Source organism: Nerophis lumbriciformis, linkage group LG35, assembly GCF_033978685.3.
Source record: "Nerophis lumbriciformis linkage group LG35, RoL_Nlum_v2.1, whole genome shotgun sequence".
Lineage (NCBI taxonomy): Eukaryota > Metazoa > Chordata > Actinopteri > Syngnathiformes > Syngnathidae > Nerophis > Nerophis lumbriciformis.
Genome location: NC_084582.2, coordinates 328,488 through 351,488, shown reverse-complemented (window position 1 = coordinate 351,488; position 23,001 = coordinate 328,488). Strand labels below are relative to the sequence as shown.

General features: G+C 36.3%; 2 protein-coding genes across 10 annotated transcripts; both read right to left on the bottom strand.

Annotated features, from left to right (window-relative positions):
• Positions 1-376: 376 nt before the first annotated feature.
• On the bottom strand, positions 377-20,859 carry LOC133575142 (uncharacterized). Of its 9 annotated transcripts, XM_072912335.1 has the most exons (13): positions 20,730-20,859; positions 20,216-20,297; positions 19,914-19,946; positions 11,040-11,154; positions 5,542-5,592; positions 5,396-5,473; positions 4,320-4,376; positions 4,183-4,242; positions 1,868-1,932; positions 1,382-1,517; positions 1,252-1,307; positions 974-1,183; positions 558-847 (listed from the first exon to the last, which is right to left on the bottom strand). In XM_072912335.1, coding segments are annotated over exons 3-12 (813 nt in total). In that variant the 5' UTR covers positions 19,916-19,946; positions 20,216-20,297; positions 20,730-20,859; the 3' UTR covers positions 558-847; positions 974-990. The 9 variants fall into 9 exon arrangements, with proteins under 9 accessions (XP_061783653.2, XP_061783651.2, XP_061783655.2 ...); XM_061927665.2 differs by having other exon boundaries at positions 560-1,183; XM_061927672.2 differs by lacking the exon at positions 558-847 and having other exon boundaries at positions 999-1,173.
• zdhhc24 (zDHHC palmitoyltransferase 24) lies at positions 20,631-22,848 on the bottom strand. Its single transcript, XM_061927674.2, has 3 exons — positions 21,823-22,848; positions 21,466-21,743; positions 20,631-21,403 (listed from the first exon to the last, which is right to left on the bottom strand). The coding sequence occupies exons 1-3, from the start codon at positions 22,107-22,109 to the stop codon at positions 21,111-21,113; spliced, it is 858 nt and encodes a 285-aa protein (XP_061783658.1). The 5' UTR covers positions 22,110-22,848; the 3' UTR covers positions 20,631-21,110.
• Positions 22,849-23,001: the final 153 nt, after the last annotated feature.

Here is a 23,001-nt window from a genome sequence, read left to right as displayed (position 1 = left end):
ACCTACATAGAGGTTTTTGTTTCATGTCTCTCCGACTTTCCCAGTGGGAGTTACAGGCAGTGTTGTCATTTTCTTCTTCCGAGGAGCAGTTTTTTCTGCGTTTTATAAAAAAATTGCGGTAGAGCACAATTTTTAGATTTGGGGTTAGGTTTTTTCATTAGATCACAGTTTTAGCCAGTCCTGGTGTGTGTGTTCAGTTTGGTGAGTTTTGAAGCATGTTAAGGGGGTCAAATTAGAGCTCAAAGAGGCAAAAGTGACTGTTTTTAGTACTTTTTTGTCTTGAAGGGGGAATTGCCAACTTCCTGTTGATTTTAGCCCAAGAATGTACTATTATGAAATGTAGGTCTAAGTCAGACCTACATAGAGGTTTTTGTTTCATGTCTCTCCGACCTTCCTAGTGGGAGTTACAAGCAGTCTAGTTTTTTTTCTTTTCCTAGGGGGCGCTAGAGCGCAATTTTGAGTTTTGTGGTTCGGTTTTTTTTTTAAAAAGGCAATTTTCGCAGGTCCTGATGTGTGGGTCAAATATGGTGAGTTTTGAAGCATGTTAAGTGGGTCAAATTACAGTTTAATGTCGCGGCGGAAGAATAAAGAATAAAGAATAAAACCTTACAAATTCAATAGGTCCTTATGTCCCATTGCATAAGGACTCCCACAGGGAGTCCTTATGCAATGGGCCATGCGGGCCCTAAAAATGTGGCCTTCATGGCTTTCTCAGCCAAAAAGGTTCCCGACACCTGATCTAGCCATTTTCTACCACTTGTCCCTTTCGGGGTCGCTGCAGGGCGGGGAGGAGGAGACACAGTTGCATTCCACAAGACGACAAGGTGTCCCAGCAGACTGTGGAAGCCTGCAATTGGAAAGCATCTTACCTTGAGGATGAGGTGTTAAAACAAACAAAAACAAATGCCACAAACAAAATGTATTTTTCCCCACACAATACAATGAAGTGTGATAGGAAGTGGACTTGACATACATAGACAAGTGCTTGGGTCAGACAGGAGGCAAGGCTCCATAGTGCACATTAAAGTAAGGCTCTAATGTCAGACATAAGCGCCTCCACAGCTCGCTGATGGAGACAAAGTCTGCATGGCTCCCTGCAGCCAGGCTGAGCAAGATGGCCACGAGCAGCAGCATGCAGAGCACTACCACTTTGTGGCTGCTGGACGTCTTGGCCTGCGTACACCTCCAACACACACAGGGAGCCAATGAATGATGAGTGAAAGCATGCATGATCCAACACAGGACATTTACTTGCTGGTTGGAGGCTTGACTAGAAGACTGCTGGCTTCCTCGGGCTCACTGTCCTCCTGTACACACGGCCACATGCACCTCAATCACTCCTGCTCAAATGAAGTTATTCTAACATGAGAATAACTCATACATGACTTGAATCCTTGGAGGGTACCAACATGCTTTTCATGCCCGCTGTGGAGGCCAGAAGCCTAATCTCCTCTGCCAGAGACATGGCGGGGACATGTGACGCCTCCTTGTCGCCCAACAAGTCGTTAAGTGTGTCGCTGAAAACAACCACAAGTCAGTCAAGTGCACACAGAAAAAGTTGGAGTGCTTCCCAGAAGATCGTATATTGGCCCAAATGTAAGACAGCAAAACACATTTGGAGATTTATACACATTTTCCTTCTTGTCACTCACATACAATAAGTTGCAAACGTGTCTTAATTAAAGGTTGCTAGCTACAAGAGAAAAGTGATGACTGTACTCTAATGTTATCCATGAAGCATAATCATCAAACTGGAGCAACTGGGAGAAAAGATGAATAAGAAATAATTATTTTGTCTCCAAAATATCTTCTGAAAAAACATGTCATCTTGTATTTAGGTCAATGTGGTATTTAGAGCTCGTCTTACAGTGAAGCCTCATCCTCTCTGTCCTCCAACTGACTCTTCAGCTCCTGGTTGGTCAGCCGAAGATCCTCAAGTACAAACAATACAAACATCTCAGACGTGGATGATGTGCTTCGCTTTGCTCTGTTTCACATTTGTAATGATGAGCTCCTGTCTGATAACTCAGGACTTCCCCCATTGCAGTTGAAATGGATGATGCACAACATCTGCATACTAATACTGTAGTATCTTATCATGGTAACATCTGCATACTAATATTGTAGTATCTTATCATGGTAACATCTGCATACTAATATTGTAGTATCTTATCATGGTAACATCTGCATAGTCTATACTAATACTGTAGGAGATAATCATGGTAACATCTGCATAGTCTATACTAATATTGTAGGAGATAATCATGGTAACATCTGCATAGTCTATATTAATACTGTAGTATCTTATCATGGTAACATCTGCATAGTCTATACTAATACTGTAGTATCTTATCATGGTAACATCTGCATACTAATATTGTAGTATCTTATCATGGTAACATCTGCATACTAATATTGTAGTATCTTATCATGGTAACATCTGCATACTAATATTGTAGTATCTTATCATGGTAACATCTGCATACTAATATTGTAGTATCTTATCATGGTAACATCTGCACAGTCTATATTAATACTGTAGTATCTTATCATGGTAACATCTGCATAGTCTATACTAATACTGTAGTATCTTATCATGGTAACATCTGCATACTAATGTTGTAGTATCTTATCATGGTAACATCTGCATAGTCTATACTAATACTGTAGTATCTTATCATGGTAACATCTGCATACTAATGTTGTAGTATCTTATCATGGTAACATCTGCATAGTCTATACTAATACTGTAGTAGCTAATCATGGTAACATCTGCATACTAATATTGTAATATCTTATCATGGTAACATCTGCATAGTCTATACTGATACTGTCGTAGCTAATCATGGTAACATCTGCATAGTCTATACTAATACTGTAGTAGCAAATTCTACGGACAAAGGGGATTTGTATCTTTTTAGTTCAATTCAACTCAGTTGGTGGGGCATACTAATCAATTTAAGACGTCTTATTGTGTAATACAATTCACCTAGGTGTACTAACATCTGTGTGTGTAATCAAATTCACCTGTGTGTACTACTGTATGTGTGTGTGTGTAATCCAATTCACCTGTGTGTACTAATGTATGTGTGTGTGTAATACAATTCATCTGTGTGTACTAATGTCTGTGTGTGTGTGTGTGATACAATTCACCTGTGTGTACTAATGTCTATGTGTGTGTAATACAATTCACCTGTGTGTACTAATGTCTGTGTGTGTGATACAATTCACCTGTGTGTACTAATGTTTGTGTGTGTAATTAGGTACGCGTGTGTGTTTTAAGTTGTACATGTTATGATTTGTCAGTGTGTATAAAATATGTGTCAGTCTGTATTTGGATGAGTGTGTGTGTAAAAAATAGGTATGTGTACATATTTAGATGTGTGTGAAGCAGAAACTTTCTATTGGCTGTCTTTTCACACCTGACTTTTACGACACTTTCGGCGTGTGTGAGTTGTAAATGCAAAGGGGAGTAAACACAATCTTTTGGGCCTGGTTGTCATTAGATAACAACTTGTTACAGTGTGAGTGTTACAGTGTGAGTGTGAGTGTGAGTGTTACAGTGTGAGTGTTACAGTGTGAGTGTTACAGTGTGAGTGACTGCAAGGTGAGCATAAGAAAGGCAACTCCTTCAAATCCCTGTACTCAGACAACTCACACACTGCACAAGTGTAACAAGACAGCCATTCCTGCTTCACACACACACACACACACACACACACACACACACACACACACACAGACCTAAATACGCAGACACACACACCCATCAAAACACGACAGATATTTTTTTACACTGACGCTGATCGAAATAAGTACAGACTGTTTTTTATTTACACAAAGACAAATCATAACACAGGCAAGTAACTTAAAAAACACATATGACTACACACACAGACACACACATTAGCGCACACACACACACACACACACACACACACACACACAGACACACACACACACACACACACACACACACACACACAGAGACTGATATACAGACACACACAGATGAATTGGATTACACAGGCACAGATTGAGATACAGGTTTGCAAATAACGATGCTACAGTAATACTTCAATATTATTTATCATGAATGCTAGCAACAGAAAGAATCAATAATGTGTGCAGAGCTGCTCTCTGCTGCTCTCACCTGTTGATTGCAGGAAGTATTTGAATTACCTTGATGATATTAGCGTACTCCTCTACTGTTTCCTCTGCTTGCTTTAACTGCAGCTTGTTCTACCACACACACACGCATGTGAAACCATGAAGAATAGTCACAATAGTACCTCAAAATATCAGCATTTTTACTTTACCTGTTGAATAACCTCATCCCTTTGCTGCAGTCCTATCTGAGCTGCTTCTATTCCATACTGATGAAACACACTCTTTATAAGTCGGAATAGTGTGTGGACACTAGGATATGTGTATGAGAAACACTCTTTAAAAGTCAGAATAGTACATGGACACTAAGATATGTGTATGAGAAACTCTTTAAAAGTCAGAATAGTGTGTGGACACTAGGATATGTGTATGAGAAACACTCTTTAAAAGTCAGGATAGTGCATGGACACTAGGATATGTGCATGAGAAACACTCTTTAAAAGTCAGAATAGTGTGTGGACACTAGGATATGTGTATGAGAAACACTCTTTAAAAGTCGGAATAGTGTGTGGACACTAGGATATGTGTATGAGAAACACTCTTTAAAAGTACATGGACACTAAGATATGTGTATGAGAAACTCTTTAAAAGTCAGAAAAGTGTGTGGACACTAGGATATGTGTATGAGAAACACTCTTTAAAAGTCAGAATAGTGTGTGGACACTAGGATATGTGTATGAGAAACACTCTTTAAAAGTCAGAATAGTGTGTGGACACTAGGATATGTGTATGAGAAACACTCTTTAAAAGTCAGAATAGTGTGTGGACACTAGGATATGTGTATGAGAAACACTCTTTAAAAGTCGGAATAGTGTGTGGACACTAGGATATGTGTATGAGAAACACTCTTTATAAGTCGGAATAGTGTGTGGACACTAGGATATGTGTATGAGAAACACTCTTTAAAAGTCAGAATAGTGTGTGGACACTAGGATATGTGTATGAGAAACACTCTTTAAAAGTCGGAATAGTGTGTGGACACTAGGATATGTGTATGAGAAACACTCTTTATAAGTCGGAATAGTGTGTGGACACTAGGATATGTGTATGAGAAACACTCTTTAAAAATCAGAATAGTACATGGACACTAAGATATGTGTATGAGAAACACTCTTTAAAAGTCAGAATAGTGTGTGGACACTAGGATATGTGTATGAGAAACACTCTTTAAAAGTCAGAATAGCGTGTGGACACTAGGATATGTGTATGAGAAACACATGGATTTTACCTCAAGATTTTGAAGAGCAAGACTGAACCTATTCAAGCGTATCTGGTCCTTCTCTTTTTGCTCCTGGAGGATCTGAACCTGAACATATTGATAATAATGTTCATTAAGGTTTCCACCTTTGGGATATTATTTCTTAAAAAACACACTTCTGCGGTCAGTTCTTTATTTTGCTCCTTCATCACCATGGATTGCATCTCCTGCACACAGGACACAACTCAAATAAAGTGATCCATTTTCAAATGTCTTAATGCTACACTGTAGAAGTGTTTCTTGTCAACTACTGGCCAATAATTGCATGACTTTCACAGTAATTTATTGTGAAATATCTTTACTGAAACAGTAGTACAAGAGATCTGTGAGTTTATTGAGGATCCCCATTAGCCCACGCACAAACGCCAGGCTAGTCTTCCCGGAGTCCTTTTCAAAAGTTCAAAGTCAAATAATAATACACAGATCCAGTTACAAAACATACACAAATCCAATTACAAATGAAAGAAAGGAAAAAGGAAAAGAAAAAGAAAATTCTCAAAATAATAAAAAAAGGTTGTCTTGTACACAAGATAAATGACCAAACTTCTTACATTATTATATCTCCTTCGCTTGTGAACAAGCAAGCCACTTATTTCATTCTTCTGCAGATAAGGACTGGATCAACATAGAAAAAATATGTTAATGAATTTGGACATTTATATTATATTAAAAAAATACCTAATGAATTGAGGCAGAGCCCAATAGAAGCCACCTTTAACATTCTAAAACTGTGCCAGAAAATTCTAGGAATCAACTCAATGACATCTGTCAATCAACTGCTTTGGTACAATTCTAATATCATCATTAATAAAAATGTGGTTAAATGGACAACATGGAAAGACAGAGGTATTAGTAAACCTCATCATATTATTAATAAAAACTCTTTTAAACCGTTCAACGATTTAGTTGATCAATATAATGTACCTAGAAATCATTTTTAAATTTTTATCTCTTCAAAACACGCTGTAAATAAATGCATATCCTCTGAAAGTATGTCTTTAAATAGCCGTGAACTGGAAGATGCACTTTTTAATCAAGATACAATTAAGAAATTAATTAAACTATTTTATGGAATAATAAATGAACACCACACAAGAAATGCAAATGATGCATGTGTTGGGAAATGGATGATGCACTTAAACATTTGAGATGAAAGAGACAGATCATGGAATGATATTTGGAAAAATGCCAATAAGCCCTTTAGAAGCATTAAAGATAAGCTGACTTAATTTAAGATCTTGAATAGATTGTATTTGACATCTTCTCAGCTGTTTAAAATTGGTGTAGTAGATAGCAAGTTATGTATGAAGTGTTGTTCATTTATTGTGGGAATGTCAGAGAATAAAAGAGTTATAGTTGAAAACAACAAAAGAAGCAATCACAAATTCCTTAATATAAACATCCCAATGACACGGCAAACTTGTATTCTTGGGTATCTCAATCAATTTAGTAACGTGTCATCAAAGAGTAAAAATGCTTTTCTTTCAATGTGCATAATAACAAAAAGGGTAATATTTAAAAAAATGGATAGTTGTTGATAGTCCAACTCATACTGACTGCTACACACAGGCTATGGAGATGATATCAGTAGAAAAAACTGCATTTAGTTTAGATAATAATGAGTCATACATTGGAATATGGGATCCATTATTTAAATTTGTTTTAACTATTAAATGAACCAAAATATGACTTATTATATCTTTGTGGAAAATATTGGACACAGTGTGTTGTCAAGCTTATGAGATGTGATGCAAGTGTAAGCCACTGTCACACTATTGTTCTTTTTTAATATATATATTTCTTCTATTCATGTTTTTAATGATAATATCAATGAGGTTTTTTTTTAATCACTGCTATTTTGAAATTGTTACTAATGTTGATACTGTTGTTGATGGTATTCATTTTTGTTTTGCTACTTTTGGATTGTTCCGTGTCATGTTTGTGTGTCCTCAATAGCTCTCAATTGCTCTGTTTATTGCTATTCTGGGTGTTGCTGGGTCGGGTTTGGTTTTGGAGTTGGATTGCATTGTTGTGGTGTTTTTGTGTGTTGTTTTGTTGAATTGATCAATAAATACATGAAAAAAATAAAATAAAATAAAGTAAAAATAAAAATAATAATAATAATAATAAAAAGATAACAGGAGAACATATGCAGATCCAGTTACAGTAAAAGAAAGGAAAAAGGAAAAGAGAAGGAAAATTCTCTAAAGAGTAAAAATAACAGTACACAGATCCAGTTACAATAAAAGAAAGGAAAATGGGAAAGAGAAAAAAAAAGTTCTCACATTGATAACATGAAATATTAACTCTTAAGTCTAAAAAGTGACCTTACATGTTTCTTAAATGCTTTTTTACTGGGAATAGTCCTAATATTGAAATGAAGAGTATTCCATAATGAAATGCTTCTGTATACAACATTGAATGAGTGCTTGGTGGTGGTAATGCCAGTAGACCTTGAGTTGGAGCTCTACTACTGTAGTGGTGAACATCAGCATTAGAACCAAGCTGCTTCAAAAGAGCATAGGGTACTTGGTATGAATAATGTTCCCAATAAATAACAATAAACTGCTGGATAATCTATGAATAACCTTCAGCCATCCAAGACAAGAATGCATACGGTCCACACTCCATCTATAAGAAGAATCAAGAGTAAGTCTAGCTGCCCTATTTTCAGCTGTTTGTCATTTTGTAAACTCAACTTTGGGTGCAGAAGCCCAAATAACTGAACAATAACCCAGATGACACAACACCAATGTTTGTACTACCTGTCTGCCAATTGCAGGTGTTACATACCTATCACATTTCCTAACAGCAGCGATACTTCTACCCATCTTAGCCACGATTTGATTGATATATTCGGACCAGGAAAGTGTATTACTAAGTGTAACGCCCAAAAGTCCTCTTGTTTGATTAATTGTCCTGAAATCTCTAAATTAAGTATAGGATTTTTTTTGCCAGACTATGTCGTGAACCAAAGACAATACTTGTTGTTTTTAAAATGTTTAAAAGCAGTCTATTACTTATAACCCACTCAATAACAGCATCTAAGTTGTTGACATAATATGTAATGTAATGTATTGTTGACATACAAACCTCGTGTCCATATGAGTTGGGAAATTGTGTTCGATGTAAATAAAAACGGAAAACAATTAGCAAATCCTTTTCAAGCCATATTCAATTGAATGCACTACAAAGACAACATATTTGATGTTCAAACTCATAAACTTTATTTTTTTTTTGCAAATAATAATTAACTTAGAATTTCATGGCTGCAACACGTGCCAAAGTAGTTGGGAAAGGGCATGTTCACCACTGTGTTACATGGCCTTTCCTTTTAACAACACTCAGTAAACGTTTGGGAACTGAAGAGACACATTTTTGAAGCTTCTCAGGTGGAATTCTTTCCCATTCTTGCTTGATGTACAGCTTAAGTTGTTCAACAGTCCGGGGGTCTCCCTTCTGCTATTTTAGGCTTCACATTTTCAATGGGAGACAGGTCTGGACTACAGGCAGGACAGTCTAGTACCCGCACTCTTTTACTAGGAAGCCACGCTGTTGTAACACATGGCTTGGCGTAGTCTTGCTGAAATAAGCAGGGGCGTCCATGGTAACGTTGCTTGGATGGCAACATATGTTGCTCCAAAACCTGTATGTACCTTTCAGCATTAATGGTGCCTTCACAGATGTGTAAGTTACCCATGTCTTGGGCACTAATACACCCCCATACCATCACACATGCTGCCTTTTACACTTTGCGCCTATAACAATCCGGATGGTTCTTTTCCTCTTTGGTTCGGAGGACACAACGTCCACAGTTTCCAAAAACAATTTGAAATGTGGACTCGTCAGACCACAGAACACTTTTCCGCTTTGTATCAGTCCATCTTAGATGAGCTCAGGCCCAGCGAAGCCGACGGCGTTTCTGGGTGTTGTTGATAAACGGTTTTCGCCTTGCATAGGAGAGTTTTAACTTGCACTTACAGATGTAGCGACCAACTGTAGTTACTGACAGTGGGTTTCTGAAGTGTTTCAGAGCCCATGTTGTGATATCCTTTACACACTGATGTCGCTTGTTGATGCAGTACAGCCTGAGAAATCGAAGGTCACGGGCTTAGCTGCTTACGTGCCGTGATTTCTCCAGTTTTCTCTGAACCCTTTGATGATATTACAGACCGTAGATGGTGAAATCCCTAAATTCCGTGCAATAGCTGATTGAGAAAGGTTTTTCTTAAACTGTTCAACAATTTGCTCACGCATTTGTTGACAAAGTGGTGACCCTCGCCCCATCCTTGTTTGTGAATGACTGAGCTTTACATGGAATCTACTTTTATACCCAATCATGGCACCCACCTGTTCCCAATTTGCCTGCTCACCTGTGGGATGTTCCAAATAAGTGTTTGATGAGCATTCCTCAACTTTATCAGTATTTATTGCCACCTTTCCCAACTTCTTTGTCACGTGTTGCTGGCATCAAATTCTAAAGTTAATGATTATTTGCAACAAAAAAAAAGTTTATCAGTTTGAACATCAAATATGTTGTCTTTGTAGCATATTCAACTGAATATGGCTTGAAAATGATTTGCAAATCATTGTATTCCGTTTATATTTACATCTAACACAATTTCCCAACTCATATGGAAACGGGGTTTGTAATATGTAATGTAATGTATTGTTGACCTATAATGTAATATAATGTATTGTTGACATAGTATGTAATGTAATGTATTGTTGACCTAATATGTGATGTAATGTATTGTTGACATAATATGTAATGTATTGTTGACATATGTAATGTAATGTATTGTTGACATAATATATAATGTATTGTTGACCTAATATGTAATGTCATGTATTGTTGACATAATATATAATGTATTGTTGACCTAATATGTAATGTAAAGTATTGTTGACATAATATGTAATGTAATGTATTGTTGACATAATATGTATTGTTGACATAATACATAATGTCATGTATTGCTGACATAATATGTAATGTAATGTATTGTTGACATAATATATAATGTCATGTATTGTTGACATAATATATAATGTCATGTATTGTTGACATAATATATAATGTCATGTATTGTTGACATAATATGTAATGTAATGTTGTATCCTCAGTCAGGATGTGACCTTCTTATCTACGTGCCTCCACACGGACTGCGTCTTATCCCCGCCATCATTGTTGTAGTTTTGAACATTTCAATGGCTTCCATAGAGAGTTGACTTTGTCCTACAGAGGATGATGCATGTGCATGTACGAGCCAGTGTGCCCCACAACAAGAGGATAGTGAAGAAGAAGGACGAGGATGGTGGATTCACGCAAAGCCCTCTGGGTAAACTTCTAGCAAATATGAATAATCTGCTGATGTCACCAAGTGGAAAAACCTCAACAAATGGTGCAAATTCCAAACTGCTCCTTTCCTGGAAGTGTTTTATAAATATCTCCGCCATGGTTTGATCTCCAATTTTCCAGACTTATACAGATCCCAAATACACAACAGCAGGTACCAATAGTTTACAAAAAAAAGTTGGTTTTGCATAATAGGACCTCTTTTAAATGCTTGAAACCTTAGTAAGAAATGTTACAGTGTACATTGTCACCCACCAGTTTTTCTATCATGTATTCAGTCTTTCTGCTCTTTTCACCAGGATCCTGGTCCAAGTGCCACCTGCAAGGCTCTACTTTTCCTCGCACGCCATCTGTGTTCATCTGCTCCAGCCTGCACACACACAACCATTCAAGTCCAGTAGACAGTCCTGCACAGGACTACACTGAACCATTCAAGTCCAGTAGACAGTCCTGCACAGGACTACACTGAACCATTCAAGTCCAGTAGACAGTCCTGCACAGGACTACACTGAACCATTCAAGTCCAGTAGACAGTCCTGCACAGGACTACACTGAACCATTCAAGTCCAGTAGACAGTCCTGCACAGGACTACACTGAACCATTCAAGTCCAGTAGACAGTCCTGCACAGGACTACACTGGACAAGTCGAGTAGACAGTCCTGCACAGGACTGCATTGGACAAGTCCAGTAGACAGTCCTGCACAGGACTACACTGGACAAGTCCAGTAGACAGTCCTGCACAGGACTGCATTGGACAAGTCCAGTAGACAGTCCTGCACAGGACTACACTGGACAAGTCCAGTAGACAGTCCTGCACAGTACTACACTGGACAAATCCAGTGTTCTGAGAAAAAAATGGGTTGCTTCATAAAACAATGCAGCCAGTTACGTAATCTAATAGTTAGCAACATAGTAAAATGATGGCTAGCAACATAGTAAAATGATAGCTAGAAACATAGAATCTGATGGTTAGCAACAAAGTAATCTGATAGTTAGCAACATAGTAATCTGATAGTTAGCAACATAGTAATCTATGGTAAGCAACATAGTAATCTGATGGTTAGCAACATAGTAATCTGATGGTAAGCAACATAGTAATCTGATGGTTAGCAACATAGTAAAATGATAGTTAGCAACATAGTAATCTGATAGTTAGCAACATAGTAATCTATGGTAAGCAACATAGTAATCTGATGGTTAGCAACATAGTAATCTGATAGTTAGCAACATAGTAATCTGATGGTAAGCAACATAGTAATCTGATGGTTAGCAACATAGTAAAATGATAGTTAGCAACATAGTACTCTGATGGTTAGCAACATAGTAAAATGATAGTTAGCAACATAGTACTCTGATGGTTAGCAACATAGTAAAATGATAGTTAGCAACATAGTAATCTGATAGTTAGCAACATAGTAATCTGATGGTAAGCAACATAGTACTCTGATGGTTAGCAACATAGTAAAATGATAGTTAGCAACATAGTAATCTGATAGTTAGCAACATAGTAATCTGATGGTAAGCAACATAGTAATCTGATAGTTAGCAACATAGTAATCTGATAGTTAGCAACATAGTAATCTGATGGTAAGCAACATAGTAATCTGATGGTTAGCAACATAGTAAAATGATAGTTAGCAACATAGTACTCTGATGGTTAGCAACATAGTAAAATGATAGTTAGCAACATAGTAATCTGATAGTTAGCAACATAGTAATCTGATGGTAAGCAACATAGTAATCTGATGGTTAGCAACATAGTAAAATGATAGTTAGCAACATAGTAATCTGATGGTTAGCAACATAGTAAAATGATAGTTAGCAACATAGTAATCTGATAGTTAGCAACATAGTAATCTGATAGTTAGCAACATAGTAATCTATGGTAAGCAACATAGTAATCTGATGGTTAGCAACATAGTAATCTGATAGTTAGCAACATAGTAATCTGATGGTAAGCAACATAGTAAAATGATAGTTAGCAACATAGTAATCTGATGGTTAGCAACATAGTAAAATGATAGTTAGCAACATAGTAATCTGATAGTTAGCAACATAGTATGACGATAGATAGCAACATAGTAATCTGATGGTTAGCAACATAGTAATCTGATGGTTAGCAACATAGTAATCTGATAGTTAGCAACATAGTAATCTGATGGTAAGCAACATAGTAATCTGATGGTTAGCAACATAGTAAGATGATAGTTAGCAACATAGTAATCTGATAGTTAGCAACATAGTAAAATGATAGTTAGCAACATAGTAATCTGATAGTTAGCAACATAGTAATCTGATGGTAAGCAACATAGTAAAATGATAGTTAGCAACATAGTAATCTGATGGTTAGCAACATAGTAAAATGATAGTTAGCAACATAGTAATCTGATAGTTAGCAACATAGTAAAATGATAGTTAGCAACATAGTAATCTGATAGTTAGCAACATAGTATGACGATAGATAGCAACATAGTAATCTGATAGTTAGCAACATAGTAATCTGATAGTTAGCAACATAGTAATCTGATGGTTAGCAACATAGTAAGATGATAGTTAGCAACATAGTAATCTGATAGTTAGCAACATAGTAAAATGATAGTTAGCAACATAGTAATCTGATAGTTAGCAACATAGCAATCTGATAGTTAGCAACATAGTAATCTGATAGTTAGCAACATAGCAATCTGATAGTTAGCAACATACTGGTATGACCAGTATGTTGCTAACTGGTATATGGTACCACCATAATGACAACATTAAATACAGTAGTGTAGTAGACCTAAGTATTCATTAAGTACCACCATAATGACAACATTAAATACAGTAGTGTAGTAGACCTAAGTATTCATTAAGTACCACCATAATGACAACATTAAATACAGTAGTGTAGTAGACCTAAGTATTCATTAAGTACCACCATAATGACCACATTAAAATACAGTAGTGTAGTAGACCTAAGTATTCATTAAGTACCACCATAATGACCACATTAAAATACAGTACTATAGCAGGACTTAGTAGTCAATAAAAAGAAAACAGAAGTTTGATTTCACAAAAATGTTTGACATTTTTGGCCATTGTAACATTCCACACAGTTTGAACAGTAACACTGTGTGTATTGTTTGTCATAATACCAGATGTGTACTATAGTTAGACAATCACTAACAAGCAGCCATGCATTTCAGCTTAATACTGTTTTTGTTTTGCTTTGTAAACTAAATACTCAAAGTAATCACAATATAATATAATATATGAACGTAAACTAAAGTAACCACAATATAATATAATATATGAACGTAAACTAAAGTAACCACAATATAATATATGAACGTTTGTCACCTTCATTGATGATCTTATTACTGCACATGCTCAGTAGTGTGGACTACCATTTTAGTGCTGAACACCATTTCTTTCCTTGTATATAGTGTCATGTATATAGGGTCATGTATATAGAGTCATGTATATAGAGTCATGTATATAGAGTCATGTATATAGAGTCATGTATATATAATCATGTATATAGAGTCATGTATATAGAGTCATGTATATAGAGTCATGTATATAGAGTCATGTATATATAATCATGTATATAGAGTCATGTATATAGAGTCATGTATATATAATCATGTATATAGTGTCATGTATATAGAGTCATGTATATAGGGTCATGTATATAGGGTCATGTATATAGGGTCATGTATATAGGGTCATGTATATAGGGTCATGTATATAGGGTCATGTATATAGAGTCATGTATATAGGGTCATGTATATAGAGTCATGTATATAGGGTCATGTATATAGAGTCATGTATATAGAGTCATGTATATAGAGTCATGTATATATAATCATGTATATAGGGTCATGTATATAGAGTCATGTATATAGAGTCATGTATATATAATCATGTATATAGAGTCATGTATATAGAGTCATGTATATATAGTCATGTATATAGTGTCATGTATATAGAGTCATGTATATAGGGTCATGTATATAGAGTCATGTATATAGAGTCATGTATATAGAGTCATGTATATAGTGTCATGTATATAGAGTCATGTATATAGAGTCATGTATATAGAGTCATGTATATAGGGTCATGTATATAGAGTCATGTATATAGAGTCATGTATATAGAGTCATGTATATAGAGTCATGTATATAGGGTCATGTATATAGAGTCATGTATATAGAGTCATGTATATAGAGTCATCTATATAGAGTCATGTATATAGAGTCATGTATATAGAGTCATGTATATAGGGTCATGTATATAGAGTCATGCATATACAGTCATCTATATAGAGTCATGTATATACAGTCATGTATATAGAGTCATGTATATAGAGTCATGCATATACAGTCATCTATATAGAGTCATGTATATAGAGTCATGTATATAGAGTCATGTATATAGAGTCATGTATATATAATCATGTATATAGTGTCATGTATATAGTGTCATGTATATAGAGTCATGTATATAGGGTCATGTATATAGTCATGTATATAGAGTCATGTATATAGAGTCATGTATATAGTGTCATGTATATAGAGTCATGTATATAGAGTCATGTATATAGGGTTATGTATATACAGTCATGTATATAGAGTCATGCATATACAGTCATCTATATAGAGTCATGTATATAGAGTCATGTATATAGAGTCATGTATATAGAGTCATGTATATAGTGTCATGTATATAGAGTCATGTATATAGAGTCATGTATATAGAGTCATGTATATACAGTCATGTATATAGAGTCATGTATATAGAGTCATGTATATAGGGTCATGTATACAGAGTCATGTATATAGGGTCATGTAAATAGAGTCATGTATATAGAGTCATGTATATAGAGTCATGTATATAGAGTCATGTATATAGTGTCATGTATATACAGTCATGTATATAGAGTCATGTATATAGAGTCATGCATATACAGTCATCTATATAGAGTCATGTATATAGAGTCATGTATATAGAGTCATGTATATAGGGTCATGTATACAGAGTCATGTATATAGGGTCATGTAAATAGAGTCATGTATATAGAGTCATGTATATAGAGTCATGTATATAGTGTCATGTATATAGAGTCATGTATATAGAGTCATGTATATATAATCATGTATATAGTGTCATGTATATAGAGTCATGTATATAGGGTCATGTATATAGAGTCATGTATATAGAGTCATGTATATAGAGTCATGTATATAGGGTCATGTATATAGAGTCATGTATATAGAGTCATGTATATAGAGTCATGTATATAGGGTCATGTATATACAGTCATGTATATAGAGTCATGTATATAGAGTCATGTATATAGAGTCATGTATATAGGGTCATGTATACAGAGTCATGTATATAGGGTCATGTAAATAGAGTCATGTATATAGTCATGTATATAGGGTCATGTATATAGAGTCATGTATATAGGGTCATGTATATAGAGTCATGTATATAGGGTCATGTATATAGAGTCATGTATATAGGGTCATGTTTATAGAGTCATGTATATAGGGTCAAGTATATAGAGTCTTGTATATAGGGTCATGTATATAGGGTCATGTATATAGGGTCATGTATATAGTGTCATGTATATAGAGTCATGTATATAGCGTCATGTATATAGCGTCATGTATATAGAGTCATGTATATAGAGTCATGTATATAGGGTCATGTATATAGGGTCATGTATATAGGGTTATGTATATAGGGTCATGTATATAGGGTCAGTATATAGAGTCTTGTATATAGGGTCATGTATATAGAGTCATGTATATAGGGTCATGTTTATAGAGTCATGTATATAGGGTCAAGTATATAGAGTCTTGTATATAGGGTCATGTATATAGGGTCATGTATATAGTGTCATGTATATAGAGTCATGTATATAGCGTCATGTATATAGCGTCATGTATATAGAGTCATGTATATAGAGTCATGTATATAGGGTCATGTATATAGGGTCATGTATATAGGGTTATGTATATAGGGTCATGTATATAGGGTCAGTATATAGAGTCTTGTATATAGGGTCATGTATATAGAGTCATGTATATAGGGTCATGTTTATAGAGTCATGTATATAGGGTCAAGTATATAGAGTCTTGTATATAGGGTCATGTATATAGGGTCATGTATATAGGGTCATGTATATAGTGTCATGTATATAGAGTCATGTATATAGCGTCATGTATATAGCGTCATGTATATAGAGTCATGTATATAGAGTCATGTATATAGGGTCATGTATATAGGGTCATGTATATAGGGTTATGTATATAGGGTCATGTATATAGGGTCAGTATATAGAGTCTTGTATATAGGGTCATGTATATAGAGTCATGTATATAGGGTCATGTATATAGAGTCATGTATATAGGGTCATGTATATAGGGTCATGTATATAGGGTCATGTATATAGTGTCATGTATATAGAGTCATGTATATAGGGTCATGTATATAGGGTTATGTATATAGGGTCATGTATATAGGGTCAGTATATAGAGTCTTGTATATAGGGTCATGTATATAGAGTCATGTATATAGAGTCATGTATATAGGGTCAAGTATAGAGTCTTGTATATAGGGTCATGTATATAGAGTCATGTATATAGGGTCATGTATATAGGGTCATGTATATAGAGTCTTGTATATAGAGTCATGTATATAGTGTCATGTATATAGAGTCATGTATATAGGGTCATGTATATAGAGTCATGTATATAGTGTCATGTATATAGGGTCATGTATATAGGGTCATGTATATAGAGTCATGTATATAGTGTCATGTATATATAATCATGTATATAGTGTCATGTATATAGTGTCATGTATATAATTATCATGTATATAGTGTCATGTATATACAGTCATGTATATAGAGTCATGTATATAGAGTCATGCATATACAGTCATCTATATAGAGTCATGTATATAGAGTCATGTATATAGAGTCATGTATATAGGGTCATGTATACAGAGTCATGTATATAGGGTCATGTAAATAGAGTCATGTATATAGAGTCATGTATATAGAGTCATGTATATAGTGTCATGTATATAGAGTCATGTATATAGAGTCATGTATATATAATCATGTATATAGTGTCATGTATATAGAGTCATGTATATAGGGTCATGTATATAGAGTCATGTATATAGAGTCATGTATATAGAGTCATGTATATAGGGTCATGTATATAGAGTCATGTATATAGAGTCATGTATATAGAGTCATGTATATAGGGTCATGTATATACAGTCATGTATATAGAGTCATGTATATAGAGTCATGTATATAGAGTCATGTATATAGGGTCATGTATACAGAGTCATGTATATAGGGTCATGTAAATAGAGTCATGTATATAGTCATGTATATAGGGTCATGTATATAGAGTCATGTATATAGGGTCATGTATATAGAGTCATGTATATAGGGTCATGTATATAGAGTCATGTATATAGGGTCATGTTTATAGAGTCATGTATATAGGGTCAAGTATATAGAGTCTTGTATATAGGGTCATGTATATAGGGTCATGTATATAGGGTCATGTATATAGTGTCATATATATAGAGTCATGTATATAGCGTCATGTATATAGCGTCATGTATATAGAGTCATGTATATAGAGTCATGTATATAGGTTCATGTATATAGGGTCATGTATATAGGGTTATGTATATAGGGTCATGTATATAGGGTCAGTATATAGAGTCTTGTATATAGGGTCATGTATATAGAGTCATGTATATAGGGTCATGTTTATAGAGTCATGTATATAGGGTCAAGTATATAGAGTCTTGTATATAGGGTCATGTATATAGGGTCATGTATATAGTGTCATGTATATAGAGTCATGTATATAGCGTCATGTATATAGCGTCATGTATATAGAGTCATGTATATAGAGTCATGTATATAGGGTCATGTATATAGGGTCATGTATATAGGGTTATGTATATAGGGTCATGTATATAGGGTCAGTATATAGAGTCTTGTATATAGGGTCATGTATATAGAGTCATGTATATAGGGTCATGTTTATAGAGTCATGTATATAGGGTCAAGTATATAGAGTCTTGTATATAGGGTCATGTATATAGGGTCATGTATATAGGGTCATGTATATAGTGTCATGTATATAGAGTCATGTATATAGCGTCATGTATATAGCGTCATGTATATAGAGTCATGTATATAGAGTCATGTATATAGGGTCATGTATATAGGGTCATGTATATAGGGTTATGTATATAGGGTCATGTATATAGGGTCAGTATATAGAGTCTTGTATATAGGGTCATGTATATAGAGTCATGTATATAGGGTCATGTATATAGAGTCATGTATATAGGGTCATGTATATAGGGTCATGTATATAGGGTCATGTATATAGTGTCATGTATATAGAGTCATGTATATAGGGTCATGTATATAGGGTTATGTATATAGGGTCATGTATATAGGGTCAGTATATAGAGTCTTGTATATAGGGTCATGTATATAGAGTCATGTATATAGAGTCATGTATATAGGGTCAAGTATAGAGTCTTGTATATAGGGTCATGTATATAGAGTCATGTATATAGGGTCATGTATATAGGGTCATGTATATAGAGTCTTGTATATAGAGTCATGTATATAGTGTCATGTATATAGAGTCATGTATATAGGGTCATGTATATAGAGTCATGTATATAGTGTCATGTATATAGGGTCATGTATATAGGGTCATGTATATAGAGTCATGTATATAGTGTCATGTATATATAATCATGTATATAGTGTCATGTATATAGTGTCATGTATATAATTATCATGTATATAGTGTCATGTATATAGTGTCATGTATGGAGGATATCAAACATTCCAGTTTTAAAGACAGATCTATTTGGTTTTACCAAATAAAATAGACAAAAACTAAATGTTCACAGGTTGTCACAAATACATCCAATAGGAATAATAATAATAATAATAATAAAGGTGGTTTAGTTGAACTGCTCTGCTGTGAAGGAAATGAAGTTTTCTCAATGAGACTTTAGAAAGTTTAAATGAGGATTTAGCAAAGTTTGCGTGGTTGTAAGAACTGAAAATGACTCACATATTTTCCTCTGAGACTTCCTTTGACTCCTGCCTGCCAACACAACAACAACATGCACTTAAGTGTAGTATAAATACCATCATTGACAGCAGTTTAGCGGCCACCATGACGAGGAAAAGACGAAATAGTTACCTAGGAAACCACAGAAAGGAAGGTAGCTTTAAGCTAAGCTGCCCTAGCTAGCATGTGTGTCATTAGCACATCTCTATGGATGTTCTCATCAATGAACACACTTTACCCAACAACAATATTTCATAGACGACATACATTGACATTCAATAAAGAAAGGACTGCAAACTTACCACAAATAAGGATTTTATTCCTCTTTCATGCAGTCTTCACATCAGCTTGAACGAGTGCTTTCTTAGGGGTCGTCTAGTAACTCTCACAATTGATGAAGGGGAAACAATAGTTTGTTTATACTTAAATTTGTATACAACAAAAAAAAAAACCCATAATAGTCTCAATATAGCTGCTGCGCTTTTAGATGAATATTTCAACGGTGGATAACTACACAAAAAGTTCAAGTTTTTCCAGTTACTTTGACGTTACTCCCTAAGAGTAGCACACTTTATTGATCAAAGGATAAACCGCCATACATGTACAGTAAAGCTTTTGAAAAATCATTAAAAATAGATTTTCAACGTAGATTGAAGCGACTAGAAAGCCAGAAACACAGAGTACAAATTAAACAGTAAACACAAAATGTATTTCAGGTTTTGAAAAAAAAAAAAAACATCTTCCAAAACCAAAGCAAGACATATAAACAACAATACTGAGAAAATAGCTTTGGCTGTAATGGAAACAAATACTTACAAACATTCAACTAAAAGGGGTCTAATAAGGCAACCGGTGGTGCTGGAAAGATGGTGCCACTGGTTCTTAATCCCACACACAAAAACACTGTTCAGATGGTGGACTTGATATCCTGCAGACTATTTGTGACAGCTAAGAAACCATCATCATCATCATCATCATCATCATGATAAGTGAAATGGAGATTAAAGATGGATGACAAAGTCAAACTTCTCAGCATTCCAAAGAAACAATGTATGTTTCTGGAGGAACATTCTTCTAGTCCAGCCAAAGTAATGTTGTTCAGTCCACAGCAGAATACACCCCCAGTCTTATTAGTGGGGGGGCTCCAGTGACCCCGTCACCTGGAAGTGTATCCCATCCCCCCAAGCCCCAGTCTTATTAGTGGGGGGGCTCCAGTGACCCCGTCACCTGGAAGTGTATCCCATCCCCCGGTAGTGGCGATGAGATGAGCGGGCAAAGCCAGCCAAGGTACCAGCGACTGCCTAATGTGTGACGCAAGTTGCCCAGGAGTCCCAGGTTGTAGGGCCTGCGGGACGAGTACCACTCCCTGGTGGTTTGTCCCCGAACAAGCAGGAAGAGATGGAAGAAGAAGAAGGCGGAGACCAGCAGGAGGCCCACGACACAGGTGTCAGCGATGAAGGCGAAAGAGAAGGCCCGTGCAGACACCTGGCCTGTTGGGAGCCACAGCCATGAGTTGGTGTAGAAACATTGTGCAGATGAAAGATGGCAGTACCTGACACCAGCATGATCCAGGGTATGAGCAGCAGCAGGAGGCTGTGCACAGTCACTCCCTCCTTCAGTATGAGGAGGAAGACCTCGGCGTTCATCCAGGTGGCGTACAGGAGCCCCGACCACATGTAGAGCAGGCAAGTCAGGAAGTAGCGGTAGTTGCGGAAGCCCACGCAGCGGCCGAAGAAGACGCAGTGGTGGTCCCGCCGCAGCACGCACACCTTGCAGTCGTAGCAGTGCGAGCAGCGGGGAGGAGTGTGCGTCTCACAGGTGTAGCAGTACCTGCTCAAGCGGAAGAGGACACAGGTGTAGCAGTACCTGCTCAAGCAGAATAATCCAACATACAAGAGTGGTGTCTTACTTCCATCCTTGCCCCACATGATCCCCTCCCAGGAACACCCCCTTGATGCTGGGGGTGGTCCTGACGAAGAGCAGGGCGTTCCAGCAGATGTTCCCCAGCATGAAGAACTGGGCCAGCAGGTGCATGGACTTCCACGCTGAGGACCACTTCTGGCCAGCCTCCAACGGGGCCTGCACCAGCACCAGGTAGCTCACCTCCGCGGTGATGGAGAAGACCAGGAAGGTGTTGAGGAGCACGGGCAGGTGGGAGCACATCTTCTCCACATTGCCAAGCACGCTGCTCGTCATGGCGTCTGCTTCTACTCACTGCTTTGACCGCGGCAGTAACAACATTAACACACGCATTCAAACTAACTATTAGGAAGAACGATAATGGCGTGTGTGCAAGCCTCTCACCTTCTCGCTGGATCTGGGCCGGCACCGGTGTTGTGACGTCATTTCCGGGTTAGCCTGCTATGACTTTTGAGTGAATTAATGCTATTATAAACCCTTTAAAGTACATATTATCGGGGAGAGAAGGAGCCAATAAATGAGGTTGAATTTAAAATACAATAATTTAAATAGGAAGCGGTAAAAGTAAATAAAATGTTCGACCCCGGAATTGTTTCTGATGGCAGTGTTACATGAAAATACGTCCGCGGTACAACTATGGTTTCCGATAGCAGTGTTACATGAAAATACGTCCGTGGTACAACTATGCATGCTAAGGATACGCAGCATGGAGCGCTACTGCCTACTGGCGCTGACGAGACGCGGGGCCGCCATCTTGGAGTGGTGATCCGCTCCACTCAGTGCAATTCATTTGGCAGGAGCAAAGAACTGTCAGCGCATTTAATTCATTTGACCTCACTGAACATTACTGATTTTCACGCGCTTTTTTGTCATACGTGTAGCTATGATAAAGGACACATGTTTTATTATTCATAGTTTGCTTAACAGTAATAGAATAATCTTATGTGCTATAAGTGACTAGACGTCCCAGATCAAAACTGGGAATATAATCCCAGAAAAGGGTCAGCTATTTTGAAGTTGAAGAAACAATATAATTAGGTTATATATACATGCTACATAAACAATGTATGAATACATTAGATATCTATATATTTTATAGATTGTATCTCTGTTGCTGCCTATAAAACGTCCGCGGTACAACTATGGTTTCCGATAGCAGTGTTACATG